The 17525-nt window shown below is 52.0% G+C and overlaps 1 protein-coding gene across 1 annotated transcript; it reads left to right on the top strand.

Annotated features, from left to right (window-relative positions):
* The first annotated feature begins 1502 nt into the window (after positions 1-1502).
* On the top strand, positions 1503-16950 carry LOC119105250 (uncharacterized). Its single transcript, XM_037228718.1, has 11 exons — positions 1503-1513; positions 1711-1817; positions 3419-3529; positions 5065-5175; positions 7462-7548; positions 8161-8432; positions 13609-13714; positions 14415-14542; positions 15661-15768; positions 16510-16621; positions 16946-16950. Exons 1-11 carry the CDS (start codon positions 1503-1505, stop codon positions 16948-16950), a joined length of 1158 nt encoding a protein of 385 aa, XP_037084613.1.
* Positions 16951-17525: the final 575 nt, after the last annotated feature.

Here is a 17525-nt window from a genome sequence, read left to right as displayed (position 1 = left end):
TGTCACCCCTGTCAATATGCTACCACACAAAGTATATTGATTTCTACTTTTAATGTGGGCTGCATGTAAGGAAGGCTGTCTGCCTTCACAGCCTGTACTTAAATGTATGCAGTTAATATGCTAATGGTTCTATGCTAAAGACTCTGGAACCGAATGCACATCGCGCAAACCGTTAAGGTCGTTTGCGATAAGGTTAGGATAAGTTAAGGTAAGGATAAGGTTAAGGTCGCGATATTGCATGATGCAATATTCATGACGCAACAACGACGCGACGACGCAACGCGTGACGCGGTCCGTCGTAGCCTGACCTTCACTGGCCCACTGTGTTGGAACAAAAGGTTAGAAGGAGGCCTGCCGCGACTGGGGAGCTCACAAGCAAGCACCTGGAACGTAACATTTGGTTTAAGATTGAGGCATGCGCCGTTGTAGACAAAGTGTTATAAGTTATGCCCCTATTAAGGAGACTGTACTGCTCATATCGCCAACTATGGAAATACCGCTCAAACATGTTCTCGTCTGTGTGGAGTTTTCGGCCTCTGGTTCTCGCCTGTGTGAAGCTCTGAGGTTCTTGTTCTCGTCTGTGTGAAGCTCTGAGACCCTGGTTCTCGTCACTGCACGTCTGACATGACAGGGTATTTGGGATAGTCGATCTCACCCAGTCATGTGTATGAAGCTGCTGTGGTTCAAACAAACAATCTGGCTTACCTTCCATTTGTTGTCTTCCGTCTCAGAGTATAGGCGGTGGCGGCTTCTTAACCAGTCGCCTCATTCGCGATCACTCGTGCTCGCTTTCGTGTCTCAGCGAATTGAATTAAGCATGCGCAGAACCAACTCATCTACAAATGTGGACCGCACTGAAACCGTATTCTGTTTGGGCAAATACAATTTTTAACATTTGAAGATGCAGAAAAGCAAACTTTGCGCTGCAAAGGTGGTTTTTACATACAGTTGTGACATTAATCGCAAATGCACAGCTGGAGTTTGCATATTTTGGGCTTCATTCCGAGCTGGATACGGGTCACAGTTCAGATCGGCAAGCATCGCTGAGCAGACATGGCTACTCCGTCCAAACTGAGGAGAACGGCGTGTGCTGACATGAGTACCGCGTCTCCACTGAGGAGAACGACGTATGCTGACATGGGTAGCCCGTCCCTACTAAGGAGAACGACGTGTGCTGCCATGGGTACCCCATCCCCGCCGAGGAGAACAACGTGTGCTGACATGGGTAGCCCGTCCCTACTGAGGAGAAGGACGTGTGCTGACATGGGTACCCCGTCCCCACTGAGGAGAACGACGTGTGCTGACATGCGTACCCCGTCTTCATTGACGAGAATGACGTGTGCTGGCGCGGGTAGCCCGTCCCCACTGAGGAGAATGACGTGTGCTGACGCGGGTAGCCCGTCCCCACTGAGGAGAATGACGTGTGCTGATGCGGGTAGCCCGTCCCCACTGAGGAGAACGACGCGTGCTGACATGGGTAGCCGTCCTCGGTGGGGAGAACGATGTGTGCGACGTAGGTCATCGCTTGTAAACATTGGCGAATACTTGTCCCTGCGGGAAAGAAGTATTTTAGCGAGTGGAGCCAAAGGTGAGCTCGATGATTCATTATCACGAATTAATATGTCGAGTTTCGTGACCATGCTGCGACCTTTATTAATAATCAGGTGCTGGTTTTCGTGATAGTGGTTATAAACCTTGTGCTATCCACAGGATTCGCGTCGGGAAAGAAGACTGTGACCCGGTGAACACCTTTACTGGAGAGCTCTATGGACTCACCAACGAAGAGATCATTTGTAAAACTTCCTCTTCATACGCAGGCAAGCGTTTAAGTGTAATTTCATACACAGCATGCTTTAAAATACTTGTAAGATTCAGAAAAGCATTCCACTGCATTGCAGACGCATTGCAATTAATCCCTTAGCGGAATGGCATCACGCGTTCGGCTCATTGTGTGAAGCGTAGTATGAATCGAGTTTGAACTACACATAAACGGAAACGGCAAGCGCACTATGCATTGAGTTACTGGTTGCACAGTGATCTATTATTCACTGACAGGAATATTGCATCCCTGCCTCAATGAATGACATCCGTGTCGATATCTGCGCATGTTGACATGCTGAAAGGGATATCAGCGCGTTATTCAGGCCTGCAACTCATAGGTCCGTGCTGTTCACTCCCGTACAACACAGATCGGATGAGATCAGTACAGATGTATGTACGCGTACCGATACGATCAGATAGAGCAAAAGCTCGTTGTCCTTCCGACCATTCATCTCACCCTTCTCTGACCTTATTGATCTTCTGGCTCGTTGTCGCATGCCGTTTTCACTTGAATTCAAATTCCAAGACGTTAGAATGGATGTGTAATAACACATGTCTAATCGAGCGTCTCATCACCGGAATTTGCCATCTGCCATAGCATCCTCTGAGGATTTCATTCACATGTTCCTCGAATCAACCTCTAGTAAATTGAGAGGATGGACGGCTGTCGTAGGCTGGTCCAGCCCTTGTGGCTGTAGAATCCGGAACATCCAACCTACGACACCTTTCTGCGTGAATTAATCAGCTGATGTGGTAATGTGGAACGCGCGCAAACACGAACAGCGGTTTGAATGTGGAATCTTGACGTACCGGTTTTTCGCTTTTATTGTACATTTGATGACATTAGTAGATCTTGCATGGCGGCTAGACGTAGCACTCGATAACCATAGCGTTCTGTCTAAGTTTTGACTTCATGGATTTGGACAGATGAACTCATTTGCTCCACCTCCCCAGCATAATTGCCCCGGCCTCTAAGTCAGTGCACTGGTTATTGGAGAATGTATATCACGCACGGAATGCCAAGTCATGACACTACCACCCGTGGTATTGTTTGGGATTGCGAGAGCCACTATTGCAATTCCATTGAAACGCCGATTGTATTTTTCCTAAGAGGAGCCTTACTTCGATTTACCCGAAAATTCGACTTCTTTGGAATGAGCGGCGTTGAGAGCAAAAAGTCTGATATTTTGGGCGTTTTTTGAAAGGTCATTGGGACTGTGTTCAGTAGCCAATATTGCCACCATGGGACGTGGTTCATGGGACGGACGTGGTTCCGATTGAGCCCAGACGTCCACCTCCCGCCCCGGACGTCCGTTTCCTGTTCCGGACGTCCGTCTCCTGCTCTGTGCACCCGTCTACTGCTCCGGATGTCCGCCGCCTGCTCCGGACGTCCGTCTCCTGCTCCGTGCGTCCGCCGCCTGCTCCGGACGTCCGTCTCCTGCTCCGTGCGTCCGTCTCCTGCTCTGTGCGCCCGTCTACTGCTCCGGACGTCCGTCTCCTGCTCTGTGCGCCCGTCTCCTGCTCCGGACGTCCGTCTCCTGCTCTGTGCGCCTGTCTCCTGCTCCGGACGTTCTGCTGACGTCGGGTGCCGCTGCAGGTCCGCTGTCAGCCCAGGTGCTGGTGGCCGGGCGCGGCCTCTCACAGGTGAAAGACCAGCGGCGTCAGGTGTCCGCCCAGGACACCGTCTACGACTTCCTCGCCGTGCCAGGTGAGGCAGCGCCCAGTCGCAGCGCCTCGCACCACTGCGTACTTGTTACCCGGCTTGCCATCGCGCAGTACTTTATCAAACAGCATTGTACCAGCAACTATAATCCTTTGTAATGACGAATTTCCACAACTGATTTTTCGAGACTAACTGGGGGAGTTTGCCCACGGGTTCGGGGCACAGTTCGATTCGTCTCTGTCCGTGAATCGGCATGAGCTTAATGATATGTAGTATGGGATCCAGGGATACCCTCCATACCTTAATCATCTAAATGTGCACGTTCATTTGGCGGTATATTGATACATCGTGGCATGTTTCGCGCACTTCGCCTCCGTCAGAAAGCCTCTGCAGACGCATTCCTTCAGTGCGGCGTTGCGATGGTCTGGTGGTCCGGTGCGTGGCGGGTTGTGCTGTGAACCGTGGTGAGAGCTCTGCTGAGGCGCGGGTTCTCCCCGTCATGTCGAGCACGGGTGATGCGTACCTTCGGAGGCAGGTCCGGGAGTGTGTGGGACAGAGTCAGGGGCACACCAGCGCTCCTCTGCGAGGAACCCCGAACTCACCGGAGGAAAGGCGCAGCTGTGAGTCGTATCACCAGTGGTGATAAGACTCTCAACTGCATCAACAAACTGAGACCAAAAAGTCCCTGTCACTGCAACATCACACACAATTTCATCGGGTTCACCTATGAGGGAGGAGTTCCAGTGCGTTAGATACGCGTCTTGGCGCTGCTGGACGCCTGGCCCTCGCCGGTCGTTCAAGCTGACCGTGTCGCCCCGACACCGAGGGACACCTGACCCCCGCCCGTCGCTCAAGCTGACCGTGTCGCCCCGACACAGAGGGACACCTGACCCCCGCCCGTCGCTCAAGCTGACCGTGTCGCCCCGACACAGAGGGACACCTGACCCTCGCCGGTCGTTCAAGCTGACCGTGTCGCCCCGACACAGAGGGACACCTGGCCCTCGCCGGTCGCTCAAGCTGACCGTGTCGCCCCGACACCGAGGGACACCTGACCCCCGCCGGTCGTTCAAGCTGACCGTGTCGCCCCGACACAGAGGGACACCTGACCCCCGCCCGTCGCTCAAGCTGACCGTGTCGCCCCGACACAGAGGGACACCTGGCCCTCGCCGGTCGCTCAAGCTGACCGTGTCGTCCCGACACAGAGGGACACCTGGCCCTCGCCGGTCGCTCAAGCTGACCGTGTCGCCCCGACACCGAGGGACACCTGACCCCCGCCGGTCGTTCAAGCTGACCGTGTCGCCCCGACACAGAGGGACACCTGACCCTCGCCGGTCGCTCAAGCTGACCGTGTCGCCCCGACACAGAGGGACACCTGGCCCTCGCCGGTCGCTCAAGCTGACCGTGTCGCCCCGACACAGAGGGACACCTGACCCTCGCCGGTCGTTCAAGCTGACCGTGTCGCCCCGACACAGAGGGACACCTGGCCCTCGCCGGTCGCTCAAGCTGACCGTGTCGCCCCGACACAGAGGGACACCTGACCCCCGCCCGTTGCTCAAGCTAACCGCTTCGCCCCTCCGCAGAACTGAGCAGCGTGTCGCCGACGACCCTCGCCGCCCTGGGAGGCGCCGTTGTCACTGTGCAGGGCGTCGGCTTCGACGAGCAGCCGGGCAAGACCCGTGTCCACATCGGAGGTACGCCATCTACCGGCCTTTCACGCCTCCAGTTCAATAAGCAGCACACGTCTGACGCAATAGCTGGGCACCAAACGCGAGCTAACCATGGCTGGAACACGTGCGCCGGTGTGTTGTGTATTTAATCAAACGTTCTGAGGTGGTTGACAAAGCACGGTTCGACGCCTGGGCACAAGCCTGAATTCAATCCTCGATCAGCCTGCCGAATGTAGGGCTTGTTGCTTCGTCAGCATATGCCTGTTGCTTCGCCAGCAGAGTAATGTTTCGAACGTTACTGGCAAAATGGGAATATTTTGACCGTGTACGTGAATACGTCAAGGTACGAATATTCATGTCAGGATGCTGATACATTGAATGTTCATGCCAAGGGTTAAATGCTCGCATGAAGCGTTAACGTTAAATGTTCCTACGTTGATCGCTTGGCGGTCATTTGTATTACCGGTCGCTGTTTTACGTGACGACGGAGGTCACTAAAGGCAGCGGACTTCCCAGTTGGGATTCAAGCCACGCTCGGATTCTCGGAAAGTGTTCCGGATCAATATTAGCGTGTTCACCTCCAGCAGCATGTTGTCGCCAATGCATTACAGATGGTATCAGTCATTGCACGACATCAAAGCAGCACGCTGCTTTGTCAGTTTCAGAGAGGCATCGCTGGACGCGGCATTGCCGCGTTATTGCGCAGTGGTGTCGTTTCCGTTATGAATTGTACGTCTCGAATATGTTTCACAGGGCGATGTGGTTTCTTAACGCATAAAATGGTCATAGATCCCCTCGTATTTTCGGATACGCAAACGAGGCCTGCAAGTAATGTCTGTAGCGTTTGTTCATTACTCTAATGCTGGATGAATGGGATTTGAAATCTTTGGGAACAAAACTGGCACCTCAGCGTGAGACTGCTGCTGACTGGTAACTTGTGGGAACTTAGCTCACTTTCCAGCACTGGGGCACTGCCCTGCTTCTGAGGGAATGGCATACTTGCTAGAAATGAACGTTACGTGTCATGTACTGAAGGCAATCGACGTCAAGCATGCCAGAACCTTTGATTAAACGACGTTATCAAGCAAACGTTGGTTATATGGGATGTGATGTCACGGCAGAATGTCATGACACTATAGATTCACTTCAAGATAAGACTAACAAGTATGAACCTCGCAACGATGAGCACATCTTGACACGTCGAGCCTAGCACTGTTTTCTTGATTGCGTTCTCTATCCAGCACCTCCTGGAGTACCAAAAGGTCTATTATTGTTAGCATAAAAATCCGTCACGTGCATTAGGGTGAATGGAAGCATCTGAATTTGAAAACTTCTGACATTTGCCACAAACTCATCTGGTGTCACAACCGCTTGAGACCACTTTGAGAACAAAGTGGTCATGAAGCGGTCCCTGTGGTCTAGTGGACTTGAACTTGACTTAAATACTTGGTACGTTGGCTACGAGTCCCAGCGCGAGCGCTTTGTTTGGATATTGACGCATTGTTTGGCCAGACTGAAATGGCAGGGTCAGCTGGCAACTGACCAACGAGGGTCAGTCCAGGCCCGGAAGGTCATGCCGCTGCGTTGTGCGGCAAGTAAAGCCTTCCGCATGCCTTTTGCCGACTGGAAAGGGCGGAGGCAACATTATCCGTTGAACTGGACGGCGCGATTTGGGTGTCAGTTTCAGGGCACACGTAACAAGCTAGCTAGAGCTTTACAACCAAAGCCACCCATGCAAACCATTCGGGATAAATTTATTAAAAAGCATGATACAAGTACAGTATTTTTATACTATGTTTTGATTATTTTAACGACCATCTCTGCTGTCCCAATCGACGAAAGAATCTGGTGACCTCGTGTTCGAGTCCCATGAAACCCATGTGTGGGAATAGATGTTACTGGCACTGCAGTAAATTACCTCAACATACAGCTGGCAATGTAGAACATCGAATTGCGGACTAAAATAATCGGATAAAGGCGCACAAATGTTTGCATACCAAACCTAAACCAACTGCTCAGCATTAGCGCCTCGTCCCCGCTCTTGGGCATGTTTGTGCGCCCACATCTCTGTTACGTTGCAAATCACATGCTTAGGAAATGTTGCATTTGTATCCACAGGAGGTCATAACTTTTCAAATTATGACAGACGCTTCGGCATCACGTTTTTAAGACCGAGCAGCATCATTAATGAGCACGCGTCATAACTACGTTCGCTGGAAACGGCTCTGGCAGCAGTGACCCCATCACCACTCAGTACGCATTCTGTCGCCGGTCGCCAGACTGTGTATGTTTTGGTGTTCGCCGTTCCAGGGGCTGAATGCGGTGTGATATCGGCTACTTCGACCCGGGTAACGTGCGCGGCGCCCGCCGAGCAAGCTACGACGCCACAGCTGCGAGGTAAGGCGCAAAACAGCCCTGGTCTGTCATGCAGCACGGCGGAAGGCGTCCAGACGTGGTAACGAGCTTCGCATGGAACCTGGGTGGCAAAGACACTTTCAGGAGTTCATGGAAGCCGTTTCCTCTTAAAGAGCGAAAAGCGTTTTCCTGGACTCGCCACTGCTGTTCGGTTCGGTACATCAGTGTGGGGCGCCTGATCGCCGCACCACGTCGAAGCCGACGCCTGAGTCATCGCCGTCTGCCCACCACGCGGTCGATATCCGTCTGGAGTCAAAATATAGGCTGCATTGTTTAGTGTTTGGGTCTTTCCACCAAGGGCGGATGACTGCGCTCTTGGAAAAGCTTTGTTATGGCGGAGCAGTTTACTGCATTCAACACGGAACTGCCCGTGCCGGGTACTCCATCATGTCGCTGACTCATACGCGACTCACGGCAGCGTCTGCTCCGTTGACACGGCATGTGTGCAGCATGTCGCAGCCACAATCGGCCAAGACGCTGCATTTAAACTGTCACCAATCATGCAGCGTTAAAGCTTGCAGCCAGCGAGTACACGATCACCGTCGAAGTCGGGTCGAGCCTCCCACACCGCTGATCCGACCCCGTCCGTCGCAGGCGGCGCCGGCGTGCTTTACGAGGTCTGGCTGGACGCCGAGGTCGACGACCTCGGTGACCTCTCGTCGCTGACTCCGGACACGGCCGGGTATGGCGCAGAGCGTCTGCGGGACGCTGCCGTCACCAACAATACGTTCGGCCAGGACGCGGCGTTTGTCGGTCGCATGAGCGGCTGGCTGCGCTCGCCGCGGCTCGGCCAGTTCGTGTTGACCCTGCAGTCGGACGGGCCGGGCCGGCTCGCACTCGGCCCCTCCCCGGACAGCCTGCAGCAGGTGGGCTCGCCCCGTCGGCCCGGCGGACTGCGGCGGCGGTCAGGCACACGATGCTCGGCCGAAGGCTGCTCCCATCGTCGGCCGCTGCTTGATTACATGTGTGCTGTATGGTGTTGTAGGCGGGAGACCTGAGTCATCACTTCGTCAGTGAGCATTTGAGCTTTAATTCCGACCAGCTTTATCCGTGTATCAAATCGGTAAGCGTTGAAGTATGACCTAATGCGACCCTCTTGAAATCAATTAATCGAAAACTTGCATGTATATATATATATATATATATATATATATATATATGTATATCGTAAACAAAGCACTCACACCCAACAATCAATATTTGAGGCCTCAGGTATCGTGCAGGGCCTCCAACATAATCGTCAATGCGAGGAGTGGTGGTACAAACTTCAGAAAGTTGAAGGAGGAGGTTACGTACCAGTTTCACCTGTATTTTCTCTATGAAACGGTATGCGGCTGATGCCAAATTTTGTCTTGCGTTGGGGCGCGAAGCTCATCCCCCCCCCCCCCTCCTGACCTATCGTCAGCGTTCCATAGTGGCCACAGTATGAACTTCACCTTTGCTGATCGTGGTAGGAGTGTCGCAGTTTGTCATCGATCTGTTTTTGCAAAGACCGAGAACCTCGACGGTAGGCTGTTTGTGTGGCCTAGTGCCGTTGTTTTTACTGTGCAGCGGCTGTCGTAAAGGACATGTAATGGTGGTCGCCTTTGTTAGCAGCTGTTTGAAGGTCGGAGGTGCGTCGTGTACGATCACGCGTGATCGTCGTGTACGATCACGCGTCGTCATACATTAACGCTTACTTACCTATTGCTAAGCGCATTGAAGCGACACTGGTTCTGGTAGTGTAATGGTTAAGCCGCGCATCTGGGAAGACCAGAAGCCTGAGTCGATTCCCCGCGGTGCTCACCCTTCCTGCCAGTGTGAGAGGCAGGCGCCACCATATAGCCTCAGCAGCTGCATGTCTTGTAAAGCCCCATTTACGGTGAAGGGGCGTCGAAGGAAATTCGAATGTCCATCATCACCAGGCTAATTCGCCAAGGGCCTCTATGATTTCAAAGTTGTGCATAAAAGCAGACACTTCTTTCTCTTTTACCGAGTGTTGTGAAACAGCTACCAAATGAAATTGTTGCAGCAGCCACAACTGTACTGACCGTGATTTCACGCAGCATGGCGTGACTATTGCAACATGGTCCCTTTAACATAAGTATTAAAGCGTCAATGGGTAGCGAACGCAGGTAACTGTTGACGTTATTGGTGTCGCAATGATATGCCGGGTGCTGTGGCACCTACGCATGGCTGACACAGACCTCGAACTCATATTCACGAGGCTACAAGTCAAGCGTTCTCTCGCGGAACAATGCAGTCGTGAAAATGCGTGTTGAGAAAGCTGCACGTGCTTAGCCAACCAAGTTATATGCACATGTTTTTTTAAGAAATTCGATCAAATTTCTTCGAGATCAGAGCAAAGGTCGGTACCTGTCAGCATGACAACAACGAACTCATAATGGCGTAAACCAGGAACTCAAGGCCTTTCTTGATTTTATTATCCGCCTACATGCATAAAAATACAGATACATGCATAGATACATACAATAAACTCGCATGCATCCATGCATGCATGCACGCATACCAACACACATGCATGCATGTATGCATGCACACATACCAACACACATGCATACATGTATACATACAAACATACATATGCATACGTGAATACATGTGTGCATACATATATACATGCATGCATGCATGGATTTATGCATACATGCGTGCGTACATGCATGAATGTACAAATAAATACATATATACATTAAAACGCAGTCAAACGACGGGTCAAACTGCCGAGAGAAGTGTGACGCCACCTTACTTCGTGGGTGACGTCATTTTGACCGTCATCCTATGTCAGGCAAATCAGTGGTGCCTCACCTGCCACACAGCGACAAAAAAATAAGACGTCAATTAAGTAAATGTCATAAAAACAGCAAAGGATTAAATCGCCGCTATCCTCAGTAACAAGCAATGTAAGAAACGAACAAACATAAAAAGAACACGCCCTTTTACGTGCTAGATAGAGCAGCAAAACCAAAATACAACAGGGCGTAGTCATAGCTGAAGACAGCCTTTGAGCGCCATTAACCCATATCCAGAGGACATTGCACACCTGGCGTTAGTAGTGTTTTGCATGCCTGCAGGGCTGAACAGGCTCTGCTCAACGCGAGGCGCACGTCACGGCGTCCCCTATAAGACCAGTAGCCGAGCACAAGCTTGTTGCTGGTAGAGCTAGGGGAACAATGCCAGGTAGTGAGTGCTAACAACGCTATGTGCATATACATGCAAATGTGTGCATAATATGAAGGTGTTTATGCATACGCGCAGAGCTTTTTTGTCTTTGTCACGCCGCCATGGCACTAAATCTGGTTGTTTATTTTTTCAAAGTTGCTGTCTCAAGCACTTTTTGTATGTAACAAGTGATAATGTTCTTCCCCATGTGCTCTGATGACATGACACCCCCTCCCCTTGGCCACTCTCAAGGATCGAACACTTAACACAACTTTAACTCGAATATTGTAGTCAAATTAGTACCTTACTTCAATGTTTACAACTTGCCTGGGTCTAGTCCGCATAATTGTAGTTGACACTGGCCGAAGCCCGCCAGAAGTACTGGCCTCGGCCAGCTCGCATTCCCCGCGCTGTCTGACATTGACACGGGCCCCTTGCCGAGCTGACCCCCGTCCCGCACTAACGACCTGGCCGCGGACGCCCCGGCATGGGCGTCAATAGATGCGCACCCCTCGCCGATGGACACGAAATCACCTGCCTCTCACACTGCATTGTTTATGCCGGACGCTTTCCACGTCGATATAGGCCAGGCAACGCTACACCTGATAGGACTTCGGCGTTGGCGTGTCGTGCGGTGGACAATTACCGCTGATGAGCAGCACAATTATCTTTAAGTGCCGGTTTATTGGAAGACAGAGTTCTTCGGAGTATCTTCTAGTATTGGCAGGACTCACGGTGTACCTAATGCATGGCGTGAGCTGGGTACTATCAAAACACTTTAAAATGTAGTTTTCAGAGTGCATCGTTCACAACCACTCTTCATCGGGTGTTTCGTATGTCAAAGTTGTCTGTTACAACATCAACAGCGCACGACAGTTGTGCAATTTGTGGCAGGCAGACACATAGTTATTGCGCCACGATTTACCTTTCGTAACGAAACGTGGCTGTCTGTTCTCCCAATTAAAGGAGTGGCATAGGCTCTGAAGTGGAGGTTTAAGCCATCCCAGCATTATATTTATACGGTGCTATTTCGCAACTTAAAGTTAATTCTTGACATCCAATCATTTTAAAAACCATTCTGCTAAATCGAAAGTTTTGTATAACTTTAGGAATAGATTCAATGAATTTTAAGAGCTCAATAAACGTTGCCACAACAGTAGGGATGGCCACTGTCTAGTCATGGTCAAACGTATGAAATTCGCGCAAAAGAGCAAGACAGGCGGAGTAATTCTCGTCCACCAGCAGCTGACCGGGGTTCTCGAGCACCCCTTCTGTTTTTCCGGAGATGTCAGTACACAAAAGAACCCACAAAATTTGCTGTACCATTGGTCATCCTTGGTTCATGTTGTGTACATTCTGAACCCATATCACACTAGGTAACCAACCAGAAGAGGGTTGAGGCAGGTCAGGTTCGAATTTAAGCAGTAGCATGGAGCCATGGTTCCTGTTCTCAATGCGCTGACCAAATTCCCTAGCGTTCCACAAAAGGGTGCACAAAGAGTATCGTATTCCTGTTATTCTAAAAAGTCAGAGGTCAGAGCGAGTAATGTTCCAAAAATATTTAAGGTTTCACATTTCATGTGCTTGCAATCGTTCAATACCGAGCTACTACAAATGTATGCTTCCATAGTTGGCAATTATTCCGTCTCAAAATGATGGTGTAATACGGAGGAACTTTCCCAGAATGCGCTCATCTATAACGTAAGTTGCAAAACATTGTGCGATGTTTTTGGGATGTGATGACCTTGAAAATCATGAAAAAGCAGAATAAGTGTCATTTGGATTAGCTGCTTCTGTTACAATGTCTAATGTCTGACTTTGATCGCCGGCATTGCCGGAAATGGTACGCGCTTTTTTATTTATATTTGTGTTTAATTCATGCCTCCCAGAGCTTGGACCGCACACAACGGTCCGTTTGGTATAACAGCCTGACCTTACATGCCCTGAGTTGATGTGATTTGATCGGGGCTAAGCTGTTTTTAGCAATCCTTTAAGTATTTTTTTTATGTTTTAAGTCAAAACAGGCATACAACCTAAGCGACATTCATGTTGGGTGTAGGCATCAGGTAGCTCAGACCCCCAGCGCGACGTGAGGTTAGATCAGTAAAACCAATTGCTTCGCCTCGTTGTGAAGCCTGTCCACGAGACACTGTAGTGTAGCGCTTTAAAACCCTTCCTCTAAGCCGGGCGTAATGTAGCCTGGATATCCTAGCCTGACCTGATTTGAACCCACATTTCTTGGCCTCGCCTAGGAAATAGTTTGATTTAGAAATACCAAAGGTAGGAGGAACTAATCAAAATTTTACACCAAAAAGCTGCTATGGCATGCCATGGGGATACCCGTCGTCTGAAGCTTACCCGTGAAAATAAGCATTACTTCCTATCCCTCTGTCGTTTCATAGCGGCGTCTAACCAAAACCAGGAAAATTGAAACCCCTGGACAACTCCTGGAAAATATCACCATGTTCACTATGAACCCATATGTCAGACTCATAGCAGCTAAGGGCCTTTCTTGCTTCCTTGTGTTTTTTTCCAGATGCGTCAAAAAAAGCAAACCCGTATCTACCGACTATCCGGAAGTAGCCATGATAAGACCTCAGTATCGCTCTGACCCTCGATCACCTCTGGTGACTCAAACTGCGACTGAAACGTTAGAACAAGATGTGCTCCGCCCTAGGTTCTGGTCAAATCTGTGATCTGTGGTTACCAAGGATATATTTTTCACCTCCCATCATGCACGCTTCTCGAGATATTGAGCTCCCAACGGTTCCGGTCACCCGGGCACTGAACTGCACCGGCGTGGAGGGGGCAGCCAAAAGGTCATCACGCATTCTCTGGCCTGCGCCGGTCCATGGCAATGAAACCTGTGCTTGATTCCAGTCCCCAGTTGCCGAAACCAATGGAAACTTCGACATCATCAAGAAGTCCGGCGAGATCAACATGACGACTGGCCAGTGGACGTATTTTGAGGCGACACACAAGCAAGGTGACTACATAACCCAGGGGTGCGTCAGTGCCTGCGCCCGGACTTGGCGTCGTCACCAGCCGTATGTCGCTTGGCGCCTCCATCAGATCACTTGCGTGAGCGGGTATTCCTAAGGGCACCGGTGCGAACAGTATTGCGCTTCGCTTTCTTGGAAGGCGACATCGGGATCATCATTCGCACGGGTCGCAGCGTATACAGAATATAGCTAGCCATTACAGATAATCATGTGCCGGCGCGAGCGCACACAGCCGTGCATGATGACTGTGATGCCAGCGTCCCCCCCCCCCCCCCTCCTTTCAACATCTTGTGCCAGGAGTCATTTTCACCTTAGTTGTGGGGCATTGGTGATACAAGCCACTGTGGTGGCGGTATCTGTTAAAACACCGCCGGCGTCTGTGCCATCCCGAGCCGTACACTGACCTCTGAGAATTTGCCAAGGTCAAAGTCGCCGCGGAAAAACAAAGCCTGTTATCGACACTTCTCTGATGATCAGGGGCCGGCTCCGTCAGCTGGTCGCGCGGGCTGAGACCGGCACAGAGACCAGTGCGCGGCACGGCTCCAGGCGCCCGCACCTCCGGGTCGCCCCCGGCCTGCTGAGGCGTGACCGGCGCAGCGCCCGGCTGTTGCGCCTCGCTCTCAGCGCCGCCCACGACGGCGCGCCGGCGGCCGTCCGTAGTGTGAGGGTGCGCTCTGCCCGCAGGGTCCGGGTACCGGCTGCAGGTGGGGCTGATCGACTTCGACTCGCCCGTCACGCGAGACGAGTCGCGCGCGGCCAGGACGGACACCCAGACACTGTTCATCAAGGGCACGCTGCGTCAGGAGCGGCAGGCGAGTGGCGCCGGCGCCCAAAGGCAACCGGGACGTCTCGGGCGCCTTCTCACAGCACGCGGCTCCATTACCATTGCAACCAAAACACGTGAAAAACTTCATGTGCCTCGCGATATTCATGTAACTAAGAGCACTCCGTTCGCCCCGGCTATGCAGTCATGTTTGAAGCATCAATTGCTAGCCGTGACCAGCTGAAATGCCGGCCAAGAGCGTTGGTTCTCCGTCTGGATACGTTTCTTATGTAACACAAATTCCAAAAGATGCTGAAATGAAATTGTGTTTGGAAGAATATGAGGTAGGTCAGAATACTAAACAAAATGATTAAAACACCGGCTGTATTTAATGCTTTAATATAATAGATGTAGTTCAGCGAGTACGGCTGTGAACCCGAGTTGTTTCCCAGCAGAGTTATGATGTTGTTTCGCAAAGGTCTTGGGATATCAACCTGATCGCGGATCTATCTATCGGATCGTGTTTTCCAGCATTTACTGATCATTTTCTACCACAAGCGTTAGGAAAGCACCACGAATACCACTTATATAAGCTTTTCTCACGGACCACTCGCTGGCGTCCAAGTTTGGCTTCGTACATGCTGGTTTGCTCGGTAGTCCAGCAAACCGAGGCTGACGTAATGATATATTGATGCTTGAGTCAGTGGTGATCTGTTCATGTAGGCCTGATAATATTCTGTCCCGCTGCTGTTTTGCCGTACCGTTATACATCGTTATAAAAGGCCGTGAAACATGATCATGATCAATGACCGTCGCTGCCTCCGTCGTTGGCTGCAGTCGACGACGTGAGCAGGTACGGCTGTAATGATGACTAACCTTTAGTTTGGTAACCTGATGACTGACCCTTAGTTAGGTAACCATCAGTCTGTTCGTGCTTGGTGGCCATTCAAATAGGATGGCATTGGTAGGGTCCTCTGCAGAGCGCTATAATATACTATCGAATGGTTACCAAGCCTTGTAAATGACCGGCTCTTTGACACACTCAGCCCCGCGCCCTGGTACCCTGTGGCCTCGCAGTCCTCCCGTGCTCAGAAAAAAAGAGGCAATGCTTTCTTGGGCATTCTAGACGAAGATGCATCTCATAACGCCTCGTTCTCGTGTGCGAAGGTGCTCAGCTTTCAAGACTGGCCAGCAGCAGGCAGGGACATCCAGCTCGAATACAACGGCATCGTATCGGGGGTCACGATCAACACGGCCTCGGCCACGGAAGACACGGTTGGTGACATCATTGGGAACGCACGGGGCCAGCGGTGCGTTCTCACCGCATCGCTGGCCATGAATATTGTAAATACTTCCTACCGCTAGCGTGCAAAGCGAGCTATAAAAAAACTTCATTATCGGCTGATAGTCACTGTCAAGCCACGTTTGCAAGCGCCTACGCGCACTGCCAAAATATGTAGATTACTAGTACACATTCATGTGTAATTATAACATATGTGAAATGTGATATATAAATATGACGTATGTGAAATTATAACCGAGGAAAAATAAAGCTGCAAACTGGACTAATTAAATGCACTGCGTTCGACATGGACGAAGGCAACGCGTTGTGAGAATTTACCAACCCACTGGATGCGGCAGAGGGTTTTGTTGCGGCCCCACGGAAACAGGGGCGTGTTGTACCGCTTTGCTCTATCTCACCATATCTGTTCCAACAATAGCTGATGCCTGTCACAGTGTCACCGCTCCCGACACTCTCCCCTACCTCGCACTGCTGCTGGCGGCTGCCTCTCCTGCTCCTGCTCTCCCCTGCCTCTCCCCTGCGCTGGCGGCTGCCGCCCCGGATGGCTTTTGCGTTCTTCAGCGAGGGCCATCCCTCTGCCCGCCGGCGGAGGCGGTGCCGGGACTCTGGATGGTCGTGTCAGGCTCACACGAGCCCCACTGCCGTGGACAGCGGTGTGCAGACGATGCCGTCGTGCCGCCGCTGACGGCACGCCGCGGTGTTTGGTTCTGCAGTGGCGCTCGGCGGCGTTGGACGTGTTCTCGGCCCGCTGCCAGTACGCAGCCGTGGACCAGGCGTGGCTGCAGACATTCGAGGAGGACTCGTCCACGATCGGCGGCGAGACGGGCGAGTACACATGTTCACATGGGCGCTGCGGGTGCAGACAGGGCGATGTGGGGGGGGGGGGGGGGGGGGCAGACGGAGCGCTGCGGGCCAAGACAGGTGCGCTGCGGGCACGGGCGGGGCGCTGCGACCCCCACGATGAGAGCACCACTTGATGTGACGGTAGCAGGTGCGGCGCTACCCTGCCCAGAAAGCAAACTCACCAGATGGCCGAAACGTGTGACGCCCATCCCAAAATGTGTGCTGGTGATCTTCAGTGAAGGAGGACTCGCCACTCTGTTTCCCACGGCTACCTACGGCCCGAAACCGTGCTCTCATGTTCTGTAGAATAGTGGAGCAAGGATGATGCTGGAAACAGGATTGGTCTCGCGCATAGTCTTGCACGAGGCCAAACATGGCCGCGCAGCGTCTTGACAGCAGGCTTGAGGCCCCACTTATCCCCGATCCCACGACGCACACCGCTGTGCGGCGACGGCGCCGCTGTGTGATAACAGCAGCGCTGTGCTGCGAGCAGGTCGGCGGCAGAACGAGACCATCGAGCCGTGGTGTGGCAGGCAGTACCTGCACAAGCCATGGAGCTCCATCTGGTCGGCCAGCCCCACCCCCGTCGACCTCACGCGCTACCGCTGGGTAAGTTCGGCGCATGCAGGGCTGCGTCTCCACGGGACGTGGATGGAGCGCTGTGGTTTCGACTCTGATCATTTGAAACGACTTTAATACAACGAGCCCCGTTCGAGGAAAGTGATGTCGTCATTGACCTTTCGTCCGTCATGCATTAACAAATGGAGACATACTCGGCGCTCCTTCGTTCATTGATGGACGTGCGTGAGTAATTATCAGCCACTAGTCGACCACGATGCCTGAGTCGTTTCCCACTCACTCGTGGGCGTACGCTAGGATCGGCCAG

This window comes from Pollicipes pollicipes, unplaced genomic scaffold (genome assembly GCF_011947565.3).
Source record: "Pollicipes pollicipes isolate AB1234 unplaced genomic scaffold, Ppol_2.1 Scaffold_6137;HRSCAF=7276_pilon_pilon_pilon, whole genome shotgun sequence".
In the NCBI taxonomy this organism is placed as follows: Eukaryota; Metazoa; Arthropoda; class Thecostraca; order Pollicipedomorpha; family Pollicipedidae; genus Pollicipes; species Pollicipes pollicipes.
This window is presented reverse-complemented; position numbering and strand designations above follow the sequence as displayed.

What these genes read in the sequence shown, in the direction of transcription:
- LOC119105250 (XM_037228718.1), top strand. An exon ending in AACTTCCTCTTCATACGCAG is followed by an intron (nt 1,818 to 3,418) that starts GCAAGCGTTTAA and finishes GTGCCGCTGCAG; the next exon opens with GTCCGCTGTCAGCCCAGGTG. An exon ending in CCCCGGACAGCCTGCAGCAG is followed by an intron (nt 8,433 to 13,608) that starts GTGGGCTCGCCC and finishes GCTTGATTCCAG; the next exon opens with TCCCCAGTTGCCGAAACCAA.